This window comes from Hakea prostrata, chromosome 8, assembly GCF_041222555.1.
Source record: "Hakea prostrata isolate BN-2017 chromosome 8, UWA_Hpros_2, whole genome shotgun sequence".
NCBI lineage: Eukaryota > Viridiplantae > Streptophyta > Magnoliopsida > Proteales > Proteaceae > Hakea > Hakea prostrata.
In genome coordinates this window covers 49,184,930-49,210,587 of record NC_142607.1, presented here as the reverse complement: position 1 = coordinate 49,210,587, position 25,658 = coordinate 49,184,930, and the positions used below count along the sequence as shown (strand labels likewise).

The 25,658-nt window shown below is 41.0% G+C and overlaps 2 protein-coding genes across 2 annotated transcripts; one reads left to right on the top strand and one right to left on the bottom strand.

The window, feature by feature from the left end:
• Positions 1-1,529: 1,529 nt before the first annotated feature.
• LOC149008383 (pentatricopeptide repeat-containing protein At4g02820, mitochondrial-like) lies at positions 1,530-21,450 on the bottom strand. Its single transcript, XM_089165283.1, is given in 4 exon segments — positions 1,530-2,252; positions 2,254-3,276; positions 18,557-18,852; positions 21,353-21,450. Coding segments are annotated over 3 exon segments (1,539 nt in total). The 5' UTR covers positions 18,839-18,852; positions 21,353-21,450; the 3' UTR covers positions 1,530-2,018.
• A 305-nt stretch (positions 21,451-21,755) lies between these two features.
• LOC149008382 (cyclin-dependent kinase D-1-like) lies at positions 21,756-25,568 on the top strand. The gene is made up of 7 exons (XM_089167227.1): positions 21,756-21,907; positions 22,050-22,348; positions 22,447-22,555; positions 23,267-23,392; positions 24,374-24,609; positions 24,683-24,923; positions 25,158-25,568. The coding sequence occupies exons 1-6, from the start codon at positions 21,797-21,799 to the stop codon at positions 24,861-24,863; spliced, it is 1,062 nt and encodes a 353-aa protein (XP_089023353.1). The 5' UTR covers positions 21,756-21,796; the 3' UTR covers positions 24,864-24,923; positions 25,158-25,568.
• The last annotated feature ends 90 nt before the right edge of the window (positions 25,569-25,658 follow it).

Genomic DNA, 25,658 nt, shown 5'->3' with positions numbered 1-25,658 from the left:
TACCTTCTTTCTTTTTTTTTCTTCTTCTTCTTCCTTTTTTTTTTTTTTTTTTGGGTGGGGAGGGGGTATGAAATTATGAATGACATTTCGTATAGGAAGTCCATGATCCTAGGTTATAGGTTAGCAAACTCAATAGCCGATAATAATCTAACTGAAAAAAAAAAAAAAAAAAAAAAACTAAGGTGTCAATTGGGCTGCTTTTCTTACCAAAAAAAAGGGCCGGTTGGCGAGCTATTGGTCCAAGTTGAAACACAGAACCTAAACACGGCCATTTTATGTTCGGTGCAATGTGCATTCGGTTGTTTGGTTGTGGGAAAAAACTAAGGTGTCAATTGGGCCGCTTTTCTTACCAAAAAAAAGGGCCGGTTTTGGTCTGAGCTTATTGGTCTCAAGTTGAAACACTAGAACCTAAACACGGACCATTAGTTATGTTTCGGGTGCAAATGTGCAATTCAGTTTTAAGTTTGGTTTGAATTGGGATCGGTTTAGTTTCGGGTTAGGATAATATAGACTAGGTCAAGTTTGGGACCGTTATAGATCCGTTTCAAACTAATACAAATCAAGTTTATTTTTGGGTTTTTATTTATTGATTTTTTATGAGGTTCATCCGAGCCAGTTTGCGCGCACCACGATTACATCCTCAAGGGAGCTTTTATATAATTAATGCCGCTGAATGGATGCGAACCCAAGACCTTCCCTAAGAAGATTGGGCTTTTGAACCGCTTTACTAACCCATCATTGGCTATTTTTAAATTTTTAAGCTTTGGCCTTTGGGACTAAGAATGTAATATATTTAAAAATGCCCATAAATCGTTTAATTCCATGGAAGGGTTGAGTGTTTCGCAGATGGAGGGTTTGGCCCCCTCTATTTGTCGTTCTCTCTAGTTTTGTTCCAGTGTTCTTTTTTTTTTCCTTCAATTTCATTAGTTCCAAATTCCAATTCCAGTGGTCAGAGAATTTGCTAAACATCAAATGGGGCAAGACTCATAGGAGATTGTGCTTTTCAATTTAGTTGTCTACCTCTGTGCATGTTTAAGTCCTCTTCAATGCGTGTTTCTTACTCATTTCCTTACATCTATGTTTTCTTAAGCTCTTCATCATTTAAAGATAGGTATGAAGAATTGGATAAGTACAAGCAACTTGAGACCTCACTTCCAACAAAGATGGTGAAAATGGTGTCCCCATGGATCCTCATCCTAGCAATGCAAAACAAGATGATGGTGCTGATGTGGTAGATTCCCAAGATCAAATGGTTAATCAGTTTTTGAATAGAAATTCAAAAATGGGATTCGTTGGGGTTGGGGTGGTTGTAACTTCCCTCTACATTGGGAGAGGTTATTGGGGATGATCTTTCAACTGATGTGCAACACTTGGTTGATGTAAAATAAATTATTGAACTGTTAGATCTTTGCATTTTTAATCATTTTCCAGACTAACTCCCTGGATTGGAGGCCCGGTATTATTAATAAATTATTATTTTACCCCAAAAAAATCAAAATAAAACCCTGCATTTTGGTGAAGAACTTAGTAAAACAGAGAACCACCATTAGAGAAGGTCGAAAATTCTTCCAGTAACCATCTCTAAAAACCCGAACCCTTTTCCTGTCTTATTTGTCTGATCTATTAGTAAGAAAATTTTAACTCTGTGATTGAAGATTGATAGTTTTGCAGTGAGTAATCCTGCATTTTACTATCTTTACCCTCTTTCTCAACCGATGCAAGGGTAGAATGAACTAAGTTACAATTTCGAGCTCGTAAACACCCGCAGAACATCATCAATAAGTGTCTGATTTCCTCCAAACCCAAACTCGAAGTCTTGACAAATCATCTGAGATTGAGATTTTGGCATAGGAAAGAGACGAAGCAGACGATGAAACCCTTTTGAAGGTATTCTGAAGGCTTGAAAATTTGAAAATTTGAAACTCAATAACTTGAAGTAAGGCTATTTTTAGTCCATCACTTGTTCTGTTAAATCTTCTAGTCTACACCATATCTTTTCTTAAAGGTGTTTATCATCTTCAAGAAAGTACTGGAGAAACTGGGCCAATACAAAGTTTGCTTGTCAATTCAATGAGTTGGTATGTTTCTTCATCCAACTGAACATTATCCTTCCTCATACGTTCAGCAACAATAACAGGCTTCTTCCCAGCATTCATATATGTCCTCAGCAGTGAGTTATAGATCTCTGTACTCACATGGCCTGCTTCTCGAAGGAGAGCCAAGAACTGCTCTGCATTGTCAACATTCCCATCCTTCCTCAATGTTACTGAATATCTGGCTGACCATTCGGTGATCGGGGTCCCATGTCTTCACACTCTTGATGGCTTTCTTAAAGCAGTCCAAGACTTTGTCCATCTTCTTCTCACCCAAGTAACCCCAAGTGAGAAGTTCATAAGTATTATAAGAAGGTGGTATGCCTCTTTCCACCATATGGCTGTAAAAGCTTTCTGCCTTCTCCATCTGATCACTGTTAATGTAAGCTGCAAGGAGCAAATTAGGAATCCTAGAGTCTTTAGTCCCAGATACAGATTCCCACTCTTTATATATATTCTTAGCCTCCTCAAATTCTCCGAGTTTCAACAATGAAGCTATCATACATGTATACTCGGCATCATTCGCCTTACGGAAGGTTGACTTAAGCTTCTTCCACACTTGGTAGACCTGATCTTTATCACCCTTGTTTGCATGCAAACTAAGAAGGGATGGATAACCAACACGATCTTTTCGGGAAACCCTTTTCTCCATCTCTTTCAAGGTATCTGTTGCCTTGTCAAGCAGACCACTTTTTATGTACAAGTTGGATAACTCGCTGTATGTAATCCAATCTCCTGATAACTTTGACATTTTCATCTCAAGGAAGACCTGCTCTGCACCCTTGATATCATTCTGCAAAGCACATATCTTTAACCAAAGATTGTATGTATAAACACTCGGGGATGTGTTTTTCTTTAATTCCTGAATCATTGATAGAGCCTTTTCCAACTCTCCATTTGAGATAAGCATGGATAGCATGAGGTTATAAGGAACAGAATTTTCCAGAAATCCACATTCTGACATTTTCTCCATCAAAGCTTCAGCCTTGGCAGGCAACTTGTTCTGTATAAAGGTGTGAAGAAGAGCACTATAGGTAGGTTGTTTCTTCATTTCCTCAGGAAGATCTTCAAAGAACTTTTCTGCACTAGCCAAACCACGGACTTTTGCAACTAAGTCCAAATGGAGTGCATAGTCCCCTGGTAACAGCTTCATGTCTTGTCGAAGAGTCATCCATTCACATATCTGCATAAAGATGCAACAGGAGTCAAAAAATTAGGTCAAATGGAGAACTTCTAGTCCAACTAACTCAAAATTCAAATGTTATTCAGTACATCAAATGGAAACCAGCTTGTCAGGAGTCAGGACATAAACCCCAAAATAGACCAGTTAGCAATCCTGACAATCCTTAAGAACAAAAAGAAGTATTAAGCTGAATTTAAAAAGCACAGTGCATTTTCAGCAGTCAGGAATCAAGATGGTGAGATGTTGGATCAAATGTGTTGACATTATAGAAATCATGAAATAGATAACTAACAAACTGGAAATAATTTCAGATTGGACAAAATGTCAGAACAAATTAAGAAAAAGTTCTTGTCGCTTAGAAGTCTGAGACAATCAAATATTATATAGACTTGTTCAACTACAAAGTACAAACTAGCAAATATTTTTCATGTAAATGTAAATTTTGAAGTCTGAAACTGAGTCCAATGTCAAATGCAGAAAGAAATTGTATTAACCCTGTCTTTATGACAAACTCGCCTTTCACTAGGTAATCCAAATACTAAAGAGGGGAGAGAAAAGAAAAAAAAATCTCCCTTGCTTTTCAGAAAGGAAAATAGCATACAAGAATCAAAAGTGTGAGAGTGAGCACATGCCCTTGCTTTCTAAGCTTATTTACAGTTAGTTTAATATTCCCAGAGAAACATCATCCATCTAGAAAACTGAAATGAAATAGCTTCAGCAGTTCGGCACCACTGACACAAACCATTGATTAACAACACAAGAAGTTTAATGCACATTATCTTCCAGCACTATTATGAGTCTTTTATATCCTGTTGCACAGCACCCTAGTTTAGAATTCAACAATCAAAATCTAATAATCTGTCCAAAAGCTTGGGCTGATAGCTCTAAAACTATGTTACTCTCCTCTTTGATACTCCTTTCGACACAAGTCTTGTATTCATCAAATGGCAGGTTAGTGAGTGATATGGGAAAAACCATTGTCGAACCAGGTCTGCCTGTGGTTCAACCCTCGACCACGGTGGGGAAGAAATGGACCAACTCGCATATGAGCAGGCCGGGTTTTAAGATAGCTTGCTGAGGAAGAAACCTGACTCAGTCAACAAGCACGCCCGAATCCGTAATTTTTGGAGTGGACGAATCGTCAAGGAGATGGTTAACGGCACTTATGGGAACAAACAATCGAGCTTACTTGGATAACTGCCATCATGCTAACAAAGGAATTTATCCATTATCCCACCAATGAATGGATCTATCGCCAACGGATCTAATCGTTAAGATCGGACGGTCACCCGAAGAAGGCTCAAATAAATCCAACGAAAGAGATTCAAAGGTAAACACTATATAAGACATGACCTACGTACAAGAAAGGTATCTGAATCATATTCTCAATATTCATATTCGTATTTCTGCTCTGTACTCAAGCAGAGCCTTTGTGATCAGTTCATCAACTGACTTAGCCTTCGGAGGTGGACTCCCGACCCCCACGATTGGGCCACATCTGACGATTGTTTTGCAAGTCATCCATCAGTGATCTAAGGGCTGAGCAGATTTTGGACGCATCATTTGGCGCCGTCTGTGGGAATCGCTTCAGAAAGTCATGGTTACCAGGTTAGCAACAGCGATTGCTGCGGCTCAGCGAGACGCTGACATTCAGCTTCTCGGCGGGAACAATCCGAATGATATCCCTGAGGGAAGTCGAGCTCATGAAGTACGAGAAGATGGAGGAGCGGGTAATGATCAATTACATCCTCCTAATCCTCTCCAATAGTAGTTGGATCAAATGCAGCTCCAATTCCTGGAGATGAACCAGACGCTTCGTGCGTTGGTTAGTCAAGTGGTGGCGCCACAGGGCTCCTAATCGTGGGAAGCAAGAAGGCGTGTGAGAGAAGGCGAGGAAATATTTACCTCGCTTCCACGAGGACGATCCCCACGGAGGGAAAGAAGGCTTCCAGAAGGCCAGAATGTTGGCCAGAATTTCTGGGAGGACGCCAGGAGACAAGGCGGAGAATCAAGAAGAAATGGGGAACTCCCCAGAAGAAATGATCGAATTGAACGATCGCAAGGAAGCACAACTCATTCAATGACAAAGTTGGGTGCTGGAACGCGAACTCACTCACCAACCCCCAGGCGTACGGTTCGGGACAATGCTAGCGTGACCGGTGAATGTTTGGTGCATATTGGTAAAAAATTGGCCAATATTAATCAGAGGCTTGGACAACTGTCCAGAGGAAGAATAACTGATGATATATATTCGGTCATCAAAAAAACCCAGTTCGCTAAAGCAATAGCCGGATATCAATTTCCTCATAATTTCCGATTACCAACTTTTTCTTCGTTCGACAGTTCAGGAGATCTTATCGCTCACATCAGTTACTACCAGCAGACTATGGCAGTGGCTGGTAATTCAGATGAAATCCTTTGCAGGGTTTTCGGTTCATCTTTGACCGGGGCAGCACAAAAGTGGTTCTCGAATCTTCCCTCTGGAAGGATCGTTGACTTTAAGGAATTGGCGCGAAAATTCATCGGTCGAGTCCAAAGCGGAATTCAGATCAAGAAGACCGAGGAAACCTTGTTCACTATTAGGCAAGGGAAAAGCAAATTGATTCGGGAATACCTGAAAAGATTCAACAAGGTCACAATGGAAATCGAGAATCTAGATAAATAGGTAGCTAAAACTGCTTTGTTCACTGGGCTCACCAATCAGAGACTCTTGGAGTTATTACTTCAAGATATGCCTACCACCTATGCTGAACTTGTGCAAAGGTGTTAGAAGTAGGCTGAGGTAACAGAGATTCTGGATGCGCGTCAGGGAGACATGAAGGCCTCTGCAAGAGAGCAGAAAGCTCCCGAGAAAAAGAAAAAGCCCAAATGAATACTCCTCGGTCAGAGATCTTGAATGTCATCAAAGGAAAAAATATCCTAAAATGGCCACCCAAGGTCCTAGCAAAGCTTGGGGAGCGAAATATGGAGAGGTATTGCCGTTTTCATAAGGATCACAGCCACTATACCAATGATTGTAGACATCTGAAGGCTGATATCGAGAGATTGATATCTCAAGGTCACCTTTCCAGTTTCATCAAGGGAAGACAGACAGAGTCGCGAGCAACTGGAGATAAAAGGGAGCGTTCGGTAAGTCGGGAGTGGCGAACCGAAGCTCCTAAGTCTAAGAAAGGCAAGGAAGTGGTCGATGCCACCCGATCACCCATATTGACGATATTCGGAGGACCCGAGCCTGAGTAGCTCCGAAAGCTGAAGGCCAAATCTAAATTTATTGGAACCGGAGAAACGCAGAAGCGAAAAAGATCGAATGGTGAGAATTCAATCACCTTCAGTGAAGAAGACAAGAGAGGCGTCTGTATACCTCATGATGACGCCATAGTTATCAAGGTAGAAATTGCACACCGAGAGGTGCACAGAGTGTTAGTTGACACAGGGTCTGCTGCAGACCTTTTGTCTTATGAAGCTTATCAAAAGTTTAAAATCGAGGAGGATCTAATGGAGCCTTCATCTACACATCTTTATGGCTTTGCCGGGTCGTCGGCTATAGCTGAAGGGTCAGTATAATTGGATCTCTCAGTTGGCAACTTCCCTAAAAAGGCCACTATCGGGGGCGACCTCCGGTGGGGCGCGCCTCCCCCCCCATCCTTCCCGCCCACCCCCCCTTATCAAAGTTAGGTGCTATAGTTTCGACAAAGCACCTAAAGATAAAATTCCCAACTAATATGGGAATTGGTCAGGTTTCCTCTAACCAAAGAATTTCTCGACAGTGCTACGTGGCGTATCTGAAAGATATGGAAGGCCCAAAAAAGGCCACGACATTGCCAATAGAGATACGTGACGATCGGGATGAAGAAAAAATGCAAAGACCCGAGCCGGAAGAAAAATTGGAGCGAATCCAACTGGATCCCAACAATGAAAAGAGAACTACTCACATTGGATCGGAGCAGCTGGAGGAATTCAAAACAGAACTGAAGTTATTCCTTCGGGAAAACAGTGATGTGTTCGCATGGTCTGCGGAGGATATGCCGGGAATAGATCGACAGGTGGCAGAGCACAAGCTTTGGATAGATCCAAAGGTAAAACCGATTATACAAAAAAGAAGAAACTTCTCGATAGAAAAGCACGAGGCCATCAGGGGCAAAGTCGAAAAGTTAAAGAACTCAGGGTTCATTAAACCCATCGAATGCCCAACCTGGTTGGCCAATGTGGTGATGGTCAAGAAGGCGAATGGAAAATGGAGAATGTGGACAGATTACACAGATCTCAATAAGGCCTACCCGAAAGACTGTTATCCGCTGCCCCGGATAAATCTTTTAATAGATCCCACTGATGGATATGAAACGTTAAGTTTCATGGATGTATATTCGGGGTACAACCAGATCCTCATGAATCAGGAGGATGAAAAATTTACTGCTTTCATGACCGATCGTGAAAGCTTCTAGTACAAAGTCATGCCGTTCGGTCTGAAGAACGCAGGGGCTACTTATCAGAGGGCGGTAAACAAAATATTCAAGGATCAAATCGGGAGAAACATGGAAGCATACGTCGATGATATGTTGGTAAAAAGCACAGCAAAATCAAAGCATATTGAAGATTTGGCAGAAGTATTTTCGGTACTCCGAAAATACCAAATGAAGCTAAACCCAAAAAAATGTGCCTTTGGTGTATCATCAGGGAAATTCTTAGGTTTCATGGTGTCTCAAAGAGGCATCGAGGCTAGCCCAGCCAAAATACAAGCTTTGATTAACATGAAATCTCCCAGGACCGTTCGGGATGTGCAATGCCTAATGGGAAGAGTAGCTGCGTTGAACCGATTCATCTAACAGTCGGGAGAGAAATGCCTCCCTTTTTTCAAAGCAATCAAGGATTTGAGGGGCAGTAGGGAGGCTAAATGGTCAGAAAAATGCAAAAAGGTGTTCGAAAATCTGAAGGAAACACTTGGCAAACCACCACTTTTATCCCAACTAGAAAAGGGAGAAATTTTGCAAGTTTATTTAGCAACATCACGTTCGGCAGTAAGTGCGGTGCTTGTTCGGGAAAAAGAAAGGAAGCAATGGCCAATCCATTATGTCAGCCACGTGCTCCTCGACGCAAAGACGCAATATTCCCATATCGAGAAGCAGGCTTTGGCTCTTATGATAGCGGCCAGGAAACTAAGGCCATATTTTCAGGCACATCCCATAAAGGTATTGACTACTTTTCCTCTGAATACAGTTCTTTGTAAGCCCGATTTGTTTGGAAGAATGGTGGTGTGGTCGGTTGAGCTTGGCGAGTTCCAAATAAGTTTCAAGCCTCGCACAACAATCAAAGCCCAAGTGTTGGCCGATTTCGTGGTAGAAACCACTGCTCCGACCGAGGAAGAGGCCGAACCTAGAATTCCAACCATGTGGGAGGTATACGTGGATAGCTCGAGCAATAAGCAAGGGAGCTGGAGCTGAGATTCTTTTGAAAAGCCCAGCAGGATTCATCATTCGTTACACTTTGAGGTTCACATTTGAAGCAAGCAATAACGAGGCAAAATATGAGGCCTTGATAGCTGGACTTTGTCTGTCAAAGGCACAGCAATAGCAGAGGTAACTATCTTCAGTGATTCACAACTTATTGTCAATCAAGTGCAAGGGGAGTATGGCGTTAAGGAGTCCCGATTACAGAAATATCAAGAAATCGTGCAAGCATTGCAGAAGGAATTCAAGAATCTGAAAGTATGTCAGATTCCAAGAAAAGAAAATGCGATGGCAGATGAGCTTTCAAGATTGGCTAACGCCAAAGAAAAGACGCTCGACCCTTCGGTCTACATTGAGGAATTAGCATTCCCAAGCAATCAAGAAAAGGAGATATCCTATATTGAAGCCGAACGCTACTAGATGGACCCGATTGTGGAATATCTCAGAGATGATAAGCTACTAGAGGATCCAAAGGAGGCAAGAGTGATCAAGGTGAGGGCGTTAAGGTTTATAATGCAGAATGGAAGGTTGTACCGAAGATCTTATGCTGGATCCCTCTTAAGATGTTTGGGTCCCGAAGGATCGAGTACGGCTTTAGCAGAGGTTCATGAAGGGATTTGTGGAGCGCATATGGGTGGTCGTGCTCTAGCCCACAAAATCCTTAGGCTTGGTTTGTATTGGCCGAAACTTCAAGAGATTGCAATGAATTACGTTCGTCGCTACAACAATTGCTAGATTCATGCCACTATATCCAAAAGGCCAGCTGAAACCTTAACTTCAATTCTCGACCCCATCCCCTTTGCGATGTGGGGAATTGATATTATGGGAAAATTCACCAAGGCCACGGGCGGACGAGAGTATCTCATTGTAGCAATCGACTACTTCACAAAATGGGTAGAAGCTATTGCTCTAGCAACCATCACCGAAAAGAGGGTGGAGAAGTTCGTGTTGGAATCTATCATCTATTGGTTCGGGATGCCAAAAATCCTTGTAATCGACCATGGTACACAATTTGACAACCCACAGTTCGAACATTTCTGCAACACTTACCAGATCGAACACCGAATGTCATCAGTAGCATACCCACAGATCAACGGGCAAGTGGAGGTTACAAACCGAACACTACTAGATGGAATAAAGAAAAGACTCAAGTCTGACAAAGCCTTATGGGTTGAAGAATTGCACAATGTTTTATGGGCATATTGAACTACGGTTTGGACTCCCACTGGAGAAACTCCATTCAAATTAGCCTATGGATCTGAAGCATTGGCACCCGTCGAAGTAATGGCTAGAACACTTCGAGAAAGAGAATTTGAGGAAAAAGCAAACGAATAAGGATTGCTAGATAGCCTTGAGCTACTAGATGAAGTTCGAACAAAAGCAATTGCCCGAACTCAACATTATCAACAGAGGATAGCATCATACTACAATTCCCGAGTAAAGCGTCACCAATACCAAGCGGGAGATCTAGTTTTAAGGAATACTTTAGCTTCAGATCCACGCCACCAAAAGAAACTATATCCTTCATGGGAAGGACCATATATGATTATAAAGCCGGTTGGTTTGGGGGCATATAAGCTAAAGAATATGACAACAGAACAAGAGTTGGATCGTTCATGGAATGGAAGGCACCTGAAGAAATACTATCCCTAGAAGTTTATCATTTCCATTCCTGATGTAGAGAATTCAGCTCAATCAATGCAATTTCCGGTTTTCAACACGATATCTTTTGATTGGGGGTTACACGCATTATCCAGCAAAATTAGGAAAAATCAAAAAGGCATCGGTTTATAACCCGAGTGAGACCTTCAAAAGCTTAATGAATTTCTAAGGAAAATCTTAAGTAGTCATAGAGGCATCGGTTTAAAACCCGAGTGAGACCTCCGAAAGCTTAGAAGAATTCTTCGAAAATCTCTAAGTAAAGGCATCGGTTTAAAACCCGAGTGGGACCTTCGAAAGCTTAATGAATTTCTAAGGAAATTCTTAAGTAGTCATAGAGGCATCGGTTTAAAACCCGAGTGAGACCTCCAAAAGCTTAGAAGAATTCTTCGGAAATCTCTAAGTAAAGGCATCGGTTTAAAACCCGAGTGGGACCTTCGAAAGCTTAATGAATTTCTAAGGAAATTCTTAAGTAGTCATAGAGGCATCGGTTTAAAACCCGAGTGAGACCTCCGAAAGCTTAGAAGAATTCTTCGGAAATCTCTAAGTAAAGGCATCGGTTTAAAACCCGAGTAGGACCTTCGAAAGCTTAATGAATTTCTAAGGAAATTCTTAAGTAGTCATAGAGGCATTGGTTTAAAACCCGAGTGAGACCTCCGAAAGCTTAAAAGAATTCTTCGGAAATCTCTAAGTAAATGCATCGGTTTAAAACCCGAGTAGGACCTTCAAAAGCTTAATGAATTTCTTAAGTAGTCATAGAGGCATCGGTTTAAAACCCAAGTAAGACCTCCGAAAGCTTAGAAAAATTCTTCGGAAATCTCTAAGTAAAGGCATCGGTTTAAAACCCGAGTAGGACCTTCGAAAGCTTGAGAAGGAAATCTAAGCGTCGGTTTAAACCCGAGTGAGACCTCCGAAAGCTTAGAAGAATTCTTCGGAAATCTCTAAGTAAAGGCACCCGTTTAAACCCGAGTGGGACCTCCGAAAGCTTAAAAGAATTCTTCGAAATCTCTAAGTAAAGGCTTCCTATGGAATTGCTCAAGAGAAGACTTTGATGAAAAAATAAATATCTTCGTCAACAAAGCATAAGGATAAAGTTAATTCTTTATTTCTCTAAACGACCAGAAGGGGCCAACCTTTAAAACATCAAAAAGTTCTCCAAAAAAATACATGTGAGATAACAAATGTTGAGGTCAAATCTTCGCTCGGTCGAAAAACAGCGAATTCTAAGTATCATCATCGATGATTGCAAAGAGTTCCGTAAACTTTCCTTTGTCAAAACATAATCGGGAAGAAATACCAAAGCAGCTCTCTTAGAAGCAACACAGAGTCAAGAAGAAAAATTGAAGCAACTCCCATATGTTGAAACAGAGTCGGGAAGACATAGTTCGATTGCTGGCCGTGGAAACATAGGTCCTCTCATCATTTGACCGATCCCTCTCATCCTCGGTGATTGCGAAGAGTTCCGTAAGCTCCCACCTATAGGACAAAATCCTCCGCAATTCCATACCCTTTGTTGGGCTTTTCCACGGAAAAATGAGGAACTCTAAGCTTCCTTACCTTTTTGGACCGATGAAGAAGCATGGCCTTTAGTTAGACCTGCATTTGAGGCAAGTTCTTCATAGCTAAATCCTCTAAGGGGGGACAAGGGAGGAGAGTCATCAAGATAATGAATTATATCCGGATTTGGAACGGGCCGGTCCACCACATCTTTAGCTCAAACAGGAAGAGGAAGTCGCAACTTTTCAAATACTTCGAGATGACAACTTTGACAATGGGGAGCCATGTTGAAGTAAGGATTCCTCCTTAGGATCGACTCTCATACCTCGTTTTTGCCGTCCCGATAAACCTGCAAATTATAGGTGTTTAGCATATCAACAAATGGCTTATTCAGCAAGTATTTGAAGATGCAAGTCCTGCGAACATCAGTCGGGAGAGTTTCGGGCAAAGGAGTAATGTCTTGCCTTCGAGGCACATCAGCTTTAGCTCCAGACCCCTTCAACTCTCCCGAAAGCCTCTCAACTTCCCGCTCCAACTTACGGAGCCACCCCCTAGCATCATCCAAATCCGAAGAAAGCCGCCCGATTTGAGAATTCTTCACTAGGGCAACTTCCCAAAGATTCTCCCGAAGGCGAGCAATCTCAGCATCTTTGGCTTTGGATTCTTCCCGGAGCCGGGAACGATCATTATTTAGGCTACTAAGCTAAAAAGCTGATTCCACTTGCTTGTGGAAGTTATCAGCAAGGCTCTTGCAATACCGCAAGAGTTAGTCGGGAGCAAAAATTAACATTCGGAAAAAAAGAAAAGGAAGAAATATTTATATCACAAATGACCTTATAAAGGTCTCATCTGGAAAAGCATTGAAGGCTTTGTTCTCGGCGGGCATCTGAGCAAAAGTGCACCATTCTAGCGCCTTTTCAAAATCACCCGTCACCAAGTCAAACCTCTTCAGCAACCAAGAGGGCTTGTTTACCTCATCATCAGATCGATGGCGCTTTCTCTTGGAGGCAGCACCCTCGGCCTCTTGGAAAACCTCCTCCAACGTTGGAGGAGAAACCTCCATATCTTGTGGAAGTTTGGAGGAAGATGCCAACGAGGCACCAGCTGGGGTTTTGGAGACCCGAACGACAGCTGAAGGAACCACATCTTCCTTAGCAGGCCGAACGGTCTCCATCATGGAAGAAGATGCAAACGAGGCATCAACAAAAGCTGTGGAAATCTGAACTTTAGGAGAATCAACAACATCAACCTCTTCGCGTCGAGCGACATTTTTCTTTACTGGAGTTGTCTTCTTGGTAGCTTTTGCCCTAACAACATCCAAGTTAAGTTTTGGAGCCACTGCAAGGAAAGACGAACATCACCAGTTACGAAAGGTCGACAAGCAAAAGATAAAAAGGGAAACCCTAAATATTTGAAGAACATGAATACTCTCTGATATTAAATATTCCGACGACAAGACAGAGCTTCGAGTAAACAACCTCAAGTAAAATACGTTGAAGTTCTTTTGGGGAGAGAAGTTAAAAAACCAGACAGAAAAGAATAAGGAAACTTACTCGTTCAAGTTTTGTTCAGGGTATCGTTGCAAGCTTTTAGATACAAATGCAGAAGCAAGAAGAGCGGATAGAAAGTATTTAGATGAGGAAACAACTATTCTCGCAAAGGACGAAGGCAAGTTTGAAGCACACCGAGGGATTTAAATAGCCCCAAGGGATGATGCGACGGTTAAGAACTCGTATGGATCAAAGGTTAAGGAAGAGGGACGGTTTGAATATCGAAAACCAAATCCAAGATCAACGGTCAGGAGATAATGACGTTTCAAATTCGAAACTTAAGAGCTAAGTTCGTCCCAAGTCTCCACGTGGAGCATTGTGCACCGGATACGAGGGAGTGCGGCTTAAAAAAAATAAAATAAAAAAACCAACCGTCGCACCAATATTAAATGAAAAGAGCCTTTTCAATTTCTTGGGAAGGACAACTCATAAGCCAATACGAGGAAACGTTTGGTTTTCGTCATAAAATGGGTGCAACCTGGAGAGAAAAGCTTCAAGTAAGCCAAAGGAGGTTAGGATTGAACCGAATCAACTTCAAAGCAAGGGTGTATCCCAAGGTTCCCGAATGTCAACCCCGCCAAGGTTCTCAAACGTCAACTTCGATCAAGGTACGAAGTTATTTCAAGAAAAAGTCTAGCTCATATCCGAACGTGGCTCTAAAAGAGGAAAAGGAGCAAATTCTCTAAGTACGCCATAAGAGAATCCTACTAGCTCATCACAACAACTATTGCAAGAGTTCGACGATAAAAAAGGCAAAGATTCATTTCATTATCAAAGGGCCATAGGGGCCAACCCTTACCAAAAAAAAAAAAAAAAAAAAAAGAGATTCCTATTTTTCTTGGACGGGTTCTGCACAAGGATCCGCGACAGGAGTATGCTGTTGAGGCTCCTCGAGAAGAGGTGGCGAATCGTTAAGAAACTCTTCGATGTTTGGATTCGCCGGATAAGGATCCTCATCTTCCTGAGCCCAATCGGGGAAAGGTAGCTCGAGCCTCTCGAAGACTTCTTTGTGGCAAACACCCTAAAAAGGAGTCGTATCGAAAGAAGGATTTGCCTCAAGGATAGCCTTCCATACATCATCTTGTCCCTCTCGGTAGGCTTGAAGGTTGTGTGGAGTCATCAGATCGCTGAAGGGGACGTTGTTCAAGTACTTACGAATGGAGTCCCTCCAAAGATCTTGAGAAAGATGTTTGGGTTTGTAGGGAACAACCGTCTTTTTAAGACGATCATTTTCAAGGGCCAAAATCTCAACCCTCTCACTACATTCGGAGGCGAGCATTTTCTGCTTCTTTGCTTCACGTTCCAAAGCACCAGCACGGCTAACAGACAAGTCAAGATCCTTCTTTAAGGTGTTGACTTTGGCATTCTCCTCCTTCAGCACTGCAGCTTCCTTCTTCAACCGATCCACTTCAGAATTCGCCAACCCCAACTGCTCCTCACAACTTTGGAGTCGGGAGCCACCACGACCAACTCGGTTCAAAGCCTCAATGTGCTGGTAGAAATTCTCCACAACAATCCTAAGAAAGCAGACAATTATTAAGAAGTCCTAGAAAGAATTACGAAGTAGACAACAGAAGACCAAGGAAACACAATACTTAGTAGAGAGACAAACGAGCGTATCGTCACTCAAAAACTCAAGAGTTTGACGGTTGGCTGGCATCAAGCAAAGAGAACTCCACTCAGCAGCTTTTTTATGTTCTTACGTGACTTAATCCGACACGCTCAACGTCCATTGTGGAACGAAAATCTCCTCAGAGCCTTTACTCTTCTAAGATTTCTTCTGGACAAAAGCTTCGGTCGGGTCATGCTTCCTTTAGGTTCGGGCTGGAGAGGGGACTTCTGCCTCTTCTCCAATTGGCCTCTTCCCTTTTCCCGAGGCTTCAACCACTGGTTTCAGATTCCTTATACCCTTGTAAGAAGGGTCTGGAGGAGGAATAACAGCTATCTCCTCTGACGTCAGTGCCTGAGGAGACCTTTTCTCTGCAGATACAATCGCCTTGGCTGCCTTTGCTCGAAGGGTCTCTGGGTTAATCTTGGGAGGCACTACAAAGAAGACTAAAGTTAGATAACGGAACAAGGCTCCAATACATTCAGAAAAAACAAATATAACGGTTAGAAAGCTCACAATGAGCCAGCCCCCAATACTGAAGAACCAGGGTGTATTCCATCTCAAAACCATGTATCTCTTGGTACGATGGAATTGACTTGATCTTCTTGGCAGCTGCTTTTTCGGCTTTGGATAGGGGAAGGACACGGTTACCTTCGCAGTATGAAGTAAGCAGCTTCCAGGTGATCGGGAAGTTAAGATTTGATTGAGGCGCTCGACAGAAAAAATACCATTTGCGCCACCCTTTGTGATTGGAAGGACAAGTTCCCCTATCAAGGATACTGCCCGACCATTCAAGCCCAACCTTATTCCGCTTGGAAAGAAAAACCCAACCCGAAGGGTTGGAAAGAGACAAAACGTGAAAATGTACAAAGAGAGGGAGAGAAGGTTCAATACCAAGTTCAAAACACAAACCCAAAAAGCCAACAATGAGACACCAGCTATTGGGGAGAAGCATTCCGAGACAAATGTCCCAATGATTTAAAACAGCAGAAAACAAAGGATTGAAGAATGGAAAGCAGACTTCACTCTCCAAAGTATCTAAATACAAAGAGAACTCTTCGGGCATATTCGAATTAGCTCTTTCATCAGGATTGGGAGCTCGAAGAAAGTACGAGGGAGGAAAGTCAAAACGTTCAACAGCCAAAGGAAGTTCAACTTCGGTGCAGGTGGAAGGAACAGAGCTAGGTTCCTCCTTGGGTCTGCTAGGTTGCTTATATTGCCGAGAGGCCTCGGCAGTAGCCTTAGGAGTTCTGGACGGTCTAGACTCAGGAGGCAAGGAAGGAACTTCAATGTCTTTCTCAACTCTTTTCTTTTGGCTCACTTCTTCGAACTCATGCCAAATGGCGGTTAAAGTTCGCTTGTCACTATCTGACTGTTCGATGGGGACAGAGACAGAAGACTCACCGCCAAAGTCGCCCTTACCGGAGCCATGTTCAGAAGAACCTTCATGAGAAGTCCTACCACTTCCCATCACTAGGAAGGTCTGGTTCTGGTTTTTAATAGAGAAGAAAGCGGAGATGAAAGAAAAAGGAAAGATCAAGGCAAATAAACGATACAAAAGAGTCAATGAACTTACTTGTTCACCCAAAGCAGAGAGCGTGAAAACAAGAAGGCTGTTAGGGCGCAAGAAAAGCGACGAAGTTTCAAACTCCAAACAAAGAGAATGAAACATGCGAAGACAACAAACAGCTTTTAAACACGCATATCATCGAGGACGTGTACGATCAAGATAAGTTCATGATCGACAATAATGATCGGGAGACGTTTCAAAAAAGTTTGAACAAATCGAATCGCCAAAGACGTTTTGAGAAACCGTCGTTTCGATTTCGTAAACAATTATGATTTGGGCTGCAGCAAACACGTGGCGCCACCCCCTTAAAAAAGATAACATTAGCGAAACTCGAGAAAAAAGTGACGCAGCAACATTAAATGTGATTTCACATTTAATAAGCGAGGGACCATTCAAAATCTTCGTTTGATTTGTCGGTCTAGTTCAAACCAAGCCCTCGGAGTTGTCCGAACGCTTGGTTTGGGGGGCTCGTGATACGAGAAAAACCATTGTTGAACCAGGTTTGCCCATGGTTCAACACTTGACCCCGGTCGGGAAGAAATGGACCGACTCACAACTAAGCGGGCTGGGTTCTAAGATAGCTTGTTGAGGAAGAAACCTAACTTAGTCAACAAGCACGCCCGAATCCATAATTTTTGGAGTGGACGAATCGTCAAGGAGACAATTAACGGCACTTACGGGAACAAACGATCGAGCTTACTCGGATAATTGCCACGCTATGATCGTGCTAACAAAGGAAGTTATCCATTATCCCACCGACGAACGGATCTATCGCCAACGGATCAAATCGTTAAGATCGGACGATCACCCGAAGAAGGCTCAAATAAATCCAACGAAGGAGATTCGAAGGTAAATACTATATAAGACATGACCTACGTACAAGAAAGGTATCTGAATCGTATTCCCAATATTCATATTCGTATTCTGCTCTCTGTACTCAAGCAGAGCCTTTGTGATCAATTCATCAACTGACTTAGCCTTTGGAGGTGGACTCCCGACCCCCACGATCGGGCCACATCTAACGATTGTTTTGTAGGTCATCCATTAGTGATCTAAGGGCTGAGTAGATTTTGGATGCATCAGTGAGATATATCAGTTTTCTCTACTTACTGTGCTGCTGTTTTGTTATCTGAAATTAGTGTCAATGTGAGTTTATCATCATCCAACCATTAATTTAGACACTAGTACCACTTAAGCACCTTTATAAGTTCTAACAATCATCCAACCGTTAATTTAGACACCAGTACCACTTAAGCACCTTCATAGGTTCTATCATATTGTATTTTCACCCTCATCAGATTCTTCTTTTTGGAGTTCTATCTAATCAAGGTTTATGCTATGTGTTAGGTTACCACGATTCTGTTTTCTGTAGGCTTGCTAGTATTGATTTCTTTTAGCCTACCATACCTTATCACCATCTATGAATTGGTCCTACTAGTCCTTTACCATCCTGGAGCCAAAAGTTCCTTTAAATTTCATTGTATACCTGTGGTTTTCTTCTTCCAATTTTGTTTACTACCCTTGTAGATTATTAAAAGGAAAAACCGTACTTCTAACTAAAGCTCACCAACCAAAACTTCATTTTTCAAACTTCACTCTATGTTTATACATCATAACATATATAACCAGAATATGGTTCATTCATGCGTTTTAAAAATTTTAAAAAAAAAAAAAAACCCAGAATATGTTTCAATATTCTTCTGTTTCCTTTATCTGTTCTTCTCTCCCTAACCCCCCCCCCAACACACACACACACACAAAAAATAAAAAATATCACCCCCAGTTCTTTCTTCTTCTCTTAGTGTTTAAATTTGAAACCAAAGTGGACTACATTAAAATATGTAATATTAATGCAATCCTGAAAGTCCTCAACATGGTAAATGGAACACACATTTACAATGAACTAGGCAAAACCCATGAACCAAGATCCAAATCAAAAGCATAGAGATACCTCAAGTGCATGTTTGTTACGCCGAAGCTTTTGAAGCTCTCTAACAACACGATTAAGCTCATACTTGCGGACATATTTGCCTTCTTCAATCCATTTTTGGATAGTGATAACTGCACTGCGTTTTGGGTATATAAGACTGAGAAGCCTTCGTCCTATTGTGTCCCGTCCACCAGTGCTTGCTTTGGTGCTATGGCTGCCACCATTTGATACAGCTTCCACCATTGTATCCCCTGAAAACATGCGCCTAGCTATGAGAACTGTCCGTGCACAACGACCCAACATTTTCTGACTCCAACCTGATGCAATCCTCCTCAACTGTCAGTCACAGAAAGGGCATTCTCACACCATTTTCACCTAGTAGATATAATTGATTATATGATGAAAAATACATTTGGTATGCCTATTGCATAACATATTATGTAACACTGAGGTAGGGAGAGAGGAGATAAAAAGATACATGGAAAAGTGAGAGACAAGATAGACACAAAAAGTGAAGAAAGAGTGTAACTTGCAATGCCTCTTGTGAGTTCACGTGTTCAGCACAGGTAAGATTCTTACCACTTATAAAGAAATGAACCTTTTAAGGATGAAAAAATATGAAAGGCACGTAAATTTTATAAAATTATATTTAGGTACCTCTTTAAACTCAGTTTTGAACATTTTCTCATTAAAGTTCATCACCCCATACATAACAACTAACTCTTTATCACAATAAATCATACACAGCCTCCAGTTCATTATAGATATCACAATAAGGACTAAAAGGCACATCAAATATCCCTCAGGTTCATATATCAAGTAGACACAAATATAAAGTATACCAAAGCAAGTCTAATAATTAGATCCATGAATCTCACTAATATTAACAGGAGAAGATAACAGCAACAAAGTCCAAAATCCACTTGATACTATTTCAGAAACCATTCAGAATCATAGACAAGGAAAATGTACCACATTCAAAGAAAATTCTAACTGAATACACTTTTACATAAGCTAACAAAATACCAAATTCTCACATGATTAGATTGTCAGATTTAGATATCTGACAGAATACAACTCGCTCAAGGAATTGACAACAGAGTTGCATGTTCAGAATAAGAGAAATATCGAAGCTCAACAAGAAAAACTTGGAAATAGATGATAAGCTGATCAAAGAACTCAAAAAATTAGAGGAACAATGTATTAAAATCTCAACCAGCTCTGCTAGTGGCATTTAGAAATGATGAAGAGTTCTACTTGAATAACAAAACCAGAGAAAGTATCTGATGGTTAGAATGTGTTGACCATTAGAAAGTTGATGGATGACTAATGATTGATGATCTACACACGACTGACAAACTACAAAAACTCAAATAAGCAAATCAGGAACCGAAAATTTTTGTCTAAGTGTTTCAACAACTTAGAAAGATGGAACAAGATTGAAAAGGAGGATATGTTCAGGGAATCACCACCCAAGATCTAGACTGGAACCACTACAAATAGAGTTCTATGATTTGGAGTATCAATTTCTATTTGATCCCTTTGAATTCCATATTTGAAATCGCCATCGGATCTATTCATTAAAAAGAATCAACTCGATACATTTCTTATGTATCCATTGGTGCTACATTGGATAATGAGATGGATGTAGTTGTGGTTTGCTGGAAAACCCAGAGTCTTTACTTGATCCAGGATGTGTGATGTATATGCCATTCCGAAGTGATCTATTAATCTGCTAATAAATCATTGCATGGCAGTTCCATCTATCACTTCATTGTGAAGGACCAGACCCTCCCTATTCCACTGAGTAAAATTCGACAATCGCCAAGGAACTTAGGAAGCAACATCTTTGGTTAACTGTAACTACCATGGGCTAGGTGTAGCCTGTGACTTAATTTACAGAAACCATAAATGACCGGTTCTACTTCACTAACTGGATTTTTCATCTATAACACATAAGTCTGAGACAAATTTAACAAAAAACTCCTACCATAAATCTGTTGGCTAGAAGCATTCTAAGTGTTTCGGAACTCCGATAAATAAGTATAAATAAGACCAAGAAATATAAATAAAAATACGACCCCAATAAGGTGGAAGTGGAACAGAGAAATCATACTTGAAGTGCTAAAAGAAATATCTAACAGGACTCCTAATCAGTGAGTCAACTAGAGTGACCATCATCATTCCATACTGAACAATTTGGCCTGGTTCTTGCTCATGCAATGGTACTTCTGAATGTACCCCCTGATCTGCAATGCACAAATCACAAAATAAAATGGTACTCTAAGAACAACTCAAAATGCCATGAACTAAGCCCTAATTAATCACCAAATACAGCAAATGAGTAGAGAGGAACTCTCTCAATGGAGTCCATCTCGACTTTTTGACGTGCCACTGACTAAATCATTTAAGAGTTTCACACTACAGATGTCTTAGTAAACCCAATAATTGATTGCTCCCAGCCTTTAACCTTTTCTTTCGTTTCCATTTGGGTTTGATTACTGCCGCCTCAACTAAATTGAATGGTGGGCGATTTTCCCTAAACAAACATCAATGCTGCTAGATACACAATAAACATCTCTCACCCATGTCATCGAACAATTCAAGAACGTCAATCAAAACTCCATCCTAAGAATGGAACAATACCCATGCCAGTAAAAGGTCAAACCTTGAATCCAAAACTCAGTCACCAGCATAAACTGAGAAAGTCCACCAATTTCAATTCCAAGAGAAATCCACAACTAGCGAAGGTCGTGACGAAAAATAGTAAAGACATCAACGACAACAAGAAATGTTAATAGAAGAGCAAATCCAAACCTGTATTGGAGTGACTGGTCTCCGACCTTGCAAGTGACTGCGAAAGAAGAGGAACAACCGAACAAGGCACAAATCCGAGGTTTTCAAATGGAGCTCGAAAAGAGAGATGCGATTGGAGATCGATTCCAATCCAACGGACTACCTGTTATTCCTATTCTTCAACCATGTTCTGCCGTACCACCATATAAAAGATTCTAATCCAACGTTAACTATCAGTAGGTCTACAATGCAGATCGAGGGTTATAAGGGCTCCACCTCCGTGTATTTAGTGCATAGTGGCAGAATATAAATTGTAGATTTTGGACATTTATTTGATACTGCCACAGTAGTTGGTTTTCCCTTCTCAGCGAAGGTTTTTTGTGACCGTTAATGGAGAATTCCAGTTCCAAAGATGCTTGAGAAAGTCTTCATCTTCAGTCATCAGAGAGAACATCGTCAGCAACAATGTCAGATATCGACAACTTGCTGTCGAAGAGCCCTGCGGATCGTTACCTCAAGCGAGAAGTCCTTGGAGAAGGAACCTATGGAGTCGTCTACAAAGCAATTGATACTAAGGTGAGCTAGTTTTCTCAATTCCAAGTTCGTTCTCATTTTTTCAGAATTCCCTTCCGTTTGATTGAATGAAATACTGATCTTATATTCTCGGTTGATAGTTCAACATGAATCCTGACCTAGGATCTGTGTTTAATTGGAACAGACTGGACAGGTTGTTGCGATTAAAAGAATCCGATTGGGGAAATACAAAGAAGGTGTGAATTTTACTGCACTGAGGGAAATTAAACTGCTTAAAGAGCTAAATGATCCGAACATAATTGAACTCATAGACACTTTCACTCACAAAGGAAATTTGCATCTTGTATTTTTATTTATGGAAAGTGATCTGGAAGCCGTTATTCGGGACAGAAATATTGTTCTTTCTCCTGCCGATACGAAATCATATCTGCAGATGACATTGAAGGGTCTGGCTTTTTGTCACAAAAAATGGGTCTTGCACAGGTATCTACACTTTGGTTGTGCTTCAGAAATGGAGCCGATTAGATGTCCTTTACGTAATGGAATCTGTCTAGTGGAAACTTAATGAGCTGTGTTTACAGGGATATGAAACCAAATAACTTATTGATTGCAGCTGACGGTCAGCTTAAGCTAGCGGATTTTGGTTTAGCACGTATTTTTGGGAGCCCCGATCGCAGATTCACTCACCAGGTATGCATTGATTTCGAATTTCGATGGGCTTTTCTTTAGAAATGGGGTTATAAGAACTCAACTTTATCAACATCAGGAGATGGAAAGATAACTGACAACAGTGATGATTCGTGCTTAGTTCAAGAAAGAAAAGGCATAGAATTGTATCAAAAAGTTTGATTCTCCATAGGCATTTCGATAACGTTGTAAAACTAGCAACTAATGGGTTGTTTTTTCTTCTTTACTTTTCCATTGATTTCCTGTTGGCTAACTCATTATATTGGTGCATCTGATTTATCTCAACTCAGAAACCAAATTGTAATTTTTTTTTTGGGCACTGCTCTTTATAGTTACCTAGACGTTAAATCTTATTATCCTCCTAAAATCAAATGTGCTCACTCGATTGACTAATTGTAGCTGTTCCATGACCTGTTTGAGTGATGATTAAATCTTTTTATCCTCCTAAAATCAAATGTGGTCACTTGGTTGACTAATGGGAGCTATTCCATGACTTGTTTGGGCTACCAGTAATATTGCGACTATGTTTGTGTATCTGATTTATCTTTTAACTCAGAAACCAACTGGTAATGGGTTTTTTTCTTTGCACTGCTCTTCAAAATTACCTGGATGATTAAATCTTTGTATATTCTTCTAAAATTCAAATGTGGTCGCTTGGTTGACTAATTGTAGCTGTTCAATGACTTGTTTGGGTCTACCACTAAAATTGAGTAGGTTTTTGCCCGCTGGTATAGAGCACCTGAATTGCTGTTTGGAGCTAAGCAATATGGATCAGGAGTTGATGTTTGGGCAACTGGATGTATATTTGCTGAACTCCTCCTCCGCCGACCTTTTTTACAGGTGAGACTTGAGTTATCATGGTATCAATACTTCTTATGTTTGCTTGGCTAATTTCTGTGGTTTCTGAAATTTTCCAGCAGTGGTTTTTCAAGGATTTTTGGTTTAGTTTCATTCACACACGACCAAAAAAAATAGAGTTGACTACTGAACATAAATGTTAAAGCCCACTCCGTGATTCTTTTTCTGTTTTTTCTTTTTTTATTCCGTTGGCAAATAATTTGTGAAGTTTTAATTTTTCTGACAACTAAACTGCATATGAAAACCGGCATTATACAGACAGTACCTCCCATGGAACTGGTGTAGTGACCCTCTGGGTGCCACATGGATGGCTGGTCAAAGATTGAAATTTGAATTACTATAGACCTGGACAATTTTTCTGGATTTTTGGGAGTTCAAAGGTCCCCCTTCCACCCCGTGACAGGAATGTGGGATAGAGTGGGAGTAGTCAAGTTTATGTTTGATCATGTTAGATAGTTGCACCACAGAAATTACCTACTGTTATTTCCTGGATCCGACTCTCTTAAACAGCAGGGTTCAACCTGCCAATGGAACGTCTAAGACTATAAGTGTTCTCACCTCCTGTAATGAGGACACAAATGAAGTGTAAAATAAAATATTTTTATAGTTTAAACTTAACTGTTATAATTTAATCTTTTTTACCCTAGCCATAGGATCTGCCTTTGGCTTACTAGCTGCTCTAAATATTGCTGGGATCGAAGTCTCTATGACTCCATGAACCTTTACAATATGTTCGGTGAACAACTAATTGAATTTGACAACTGCAATACTATTCGCCTATTACATCAACTCAAGTTGCCTATGTATGTAGTGGTTTCCTTGTTCTGATAGTTGGAATACCAAATTTTGATCTTGTTTTGGTTATCATTTCTTTATGTATCAGAATTGCTGAAGTCATGTCCTTTTTTTAAACTTTGGGTATTTTAGAACTCATGGAAGATTTACCCTTGATTTGGCTGGCAGGGTTCAACTGATATTGACCAGTTAGGAAAGATCTTTGCAGCTTTTGGTACTCCAACACAAGCCCAGTGGCCTGACATGGTGTTTCTTCCTGATTACATGGAATACCAAATTGTTCCGGCACCTCCACTACGTTCATTGTTTCCAATGGCTAGTGATGATGCTTTAGATCTTCTCTCAAAAATGTTCACCTATGACCCAAAAGCAAGGATCTCTGCACAACAAGCACTGGAGCACAGGTATGGGAACTTCAATTGGTATGGTGATAGCTATTATTTGGTTTTTATCTCTTATGTCTGTCTGCCCATCTAGGTACTTTTCATCTGTTCCTGCTCCGACCAAACCTGCTTTGCTTCCAAGGCCTCCACCCAAGGCAGATAAGCCTTCTGAGTTTGATATCCAAGCCGGTCCTGTTGTGTTGTCCCCACCTAGAAAGTCGAGGAGAGTGCAGCCAGAAAGAGAGGGGGCTGATGGGAATATGATCAGGAGCTAAATGCAGCACTAGAGCTGGCATTTTCAGATTGAGAACTCCTTGTATGACACTTAGCAGCTGGTAAAGTCTTCTCCACTTGTAATCAACTTTTCTATGTTGCATTTCATCACAAGGATGGTCATTTAACAGGTGTGCAAGCAACAAAGGTTACCTACTGGATAGATTAGAGAATCCCACTGGCTTTTTGTTTCTTAGCCAGTTGCTTCATCTTATGTTCTGTCTGTCTCTTCCAAGTATCTAAGCACTTGAGCCTCTCAACGGACCGTCGGACTAACAATGCAGTTACCTTTTCAGAACCAATCAAACCACAGAGGAGCCTTGCGAATTTGGTGCCCCATGTCAGACTTCTGCAATGTAGAACAATAATAGCAAGCTGGAGAGTGGAGGACCCTGCATCTCTGAAGGGTCTCAAATTGGATTCTGAGAAACATTTTTGCAGGAGATAGAGATTTCAAAATTTTGTGTTAACTTATTTTCTTTTCCTTTTCCCCCCTTCGTAGTTTTGCATTGAAGTGACAGGATTGAATATCAACCAAGTGGAACATTTGTTAACATCAGTTATTGCAAAAAAAACAAAGTGAAAATAATATTTCGTGTTTTGATTTGTACCAAATGACGTCGTGAATAATTTATCTCGAGTCAGATACATCCCATGTCATTCACTCATTTTCCATCTTCCTGAGAAAGACAGGCCTTTGAGCATGAGTACGGACTAGACCTGTAAACAGATCGGAATCGGCTCGGATACACCAATATCCGAATCCGATTAGCAAAACTGCTCTATTCGAATCCAAA

Coding starts and splice junctions, on each gene's coding strand:
- LOC149008382 (XM_089167227.1), top strand. CDS start 21,797: ATGTCAGATATCGACAACTTGCTGTCGAAGAGCCCTGCGGATCGTTAC. Junction 22,349..22,446: donor AAAAAATGGGTCTTGCACAG/GTATCTACACTT, acceptor CTGTGTTTACAG/GGATATGAAACCAAATAACT. Junction 24,610..24,682: donor CAACAAGCACTGGAGCACAG/GTATGGGAACTT, acceptor CTGCCCATCTAG/GTACTTTTCATCTGTTCCTG.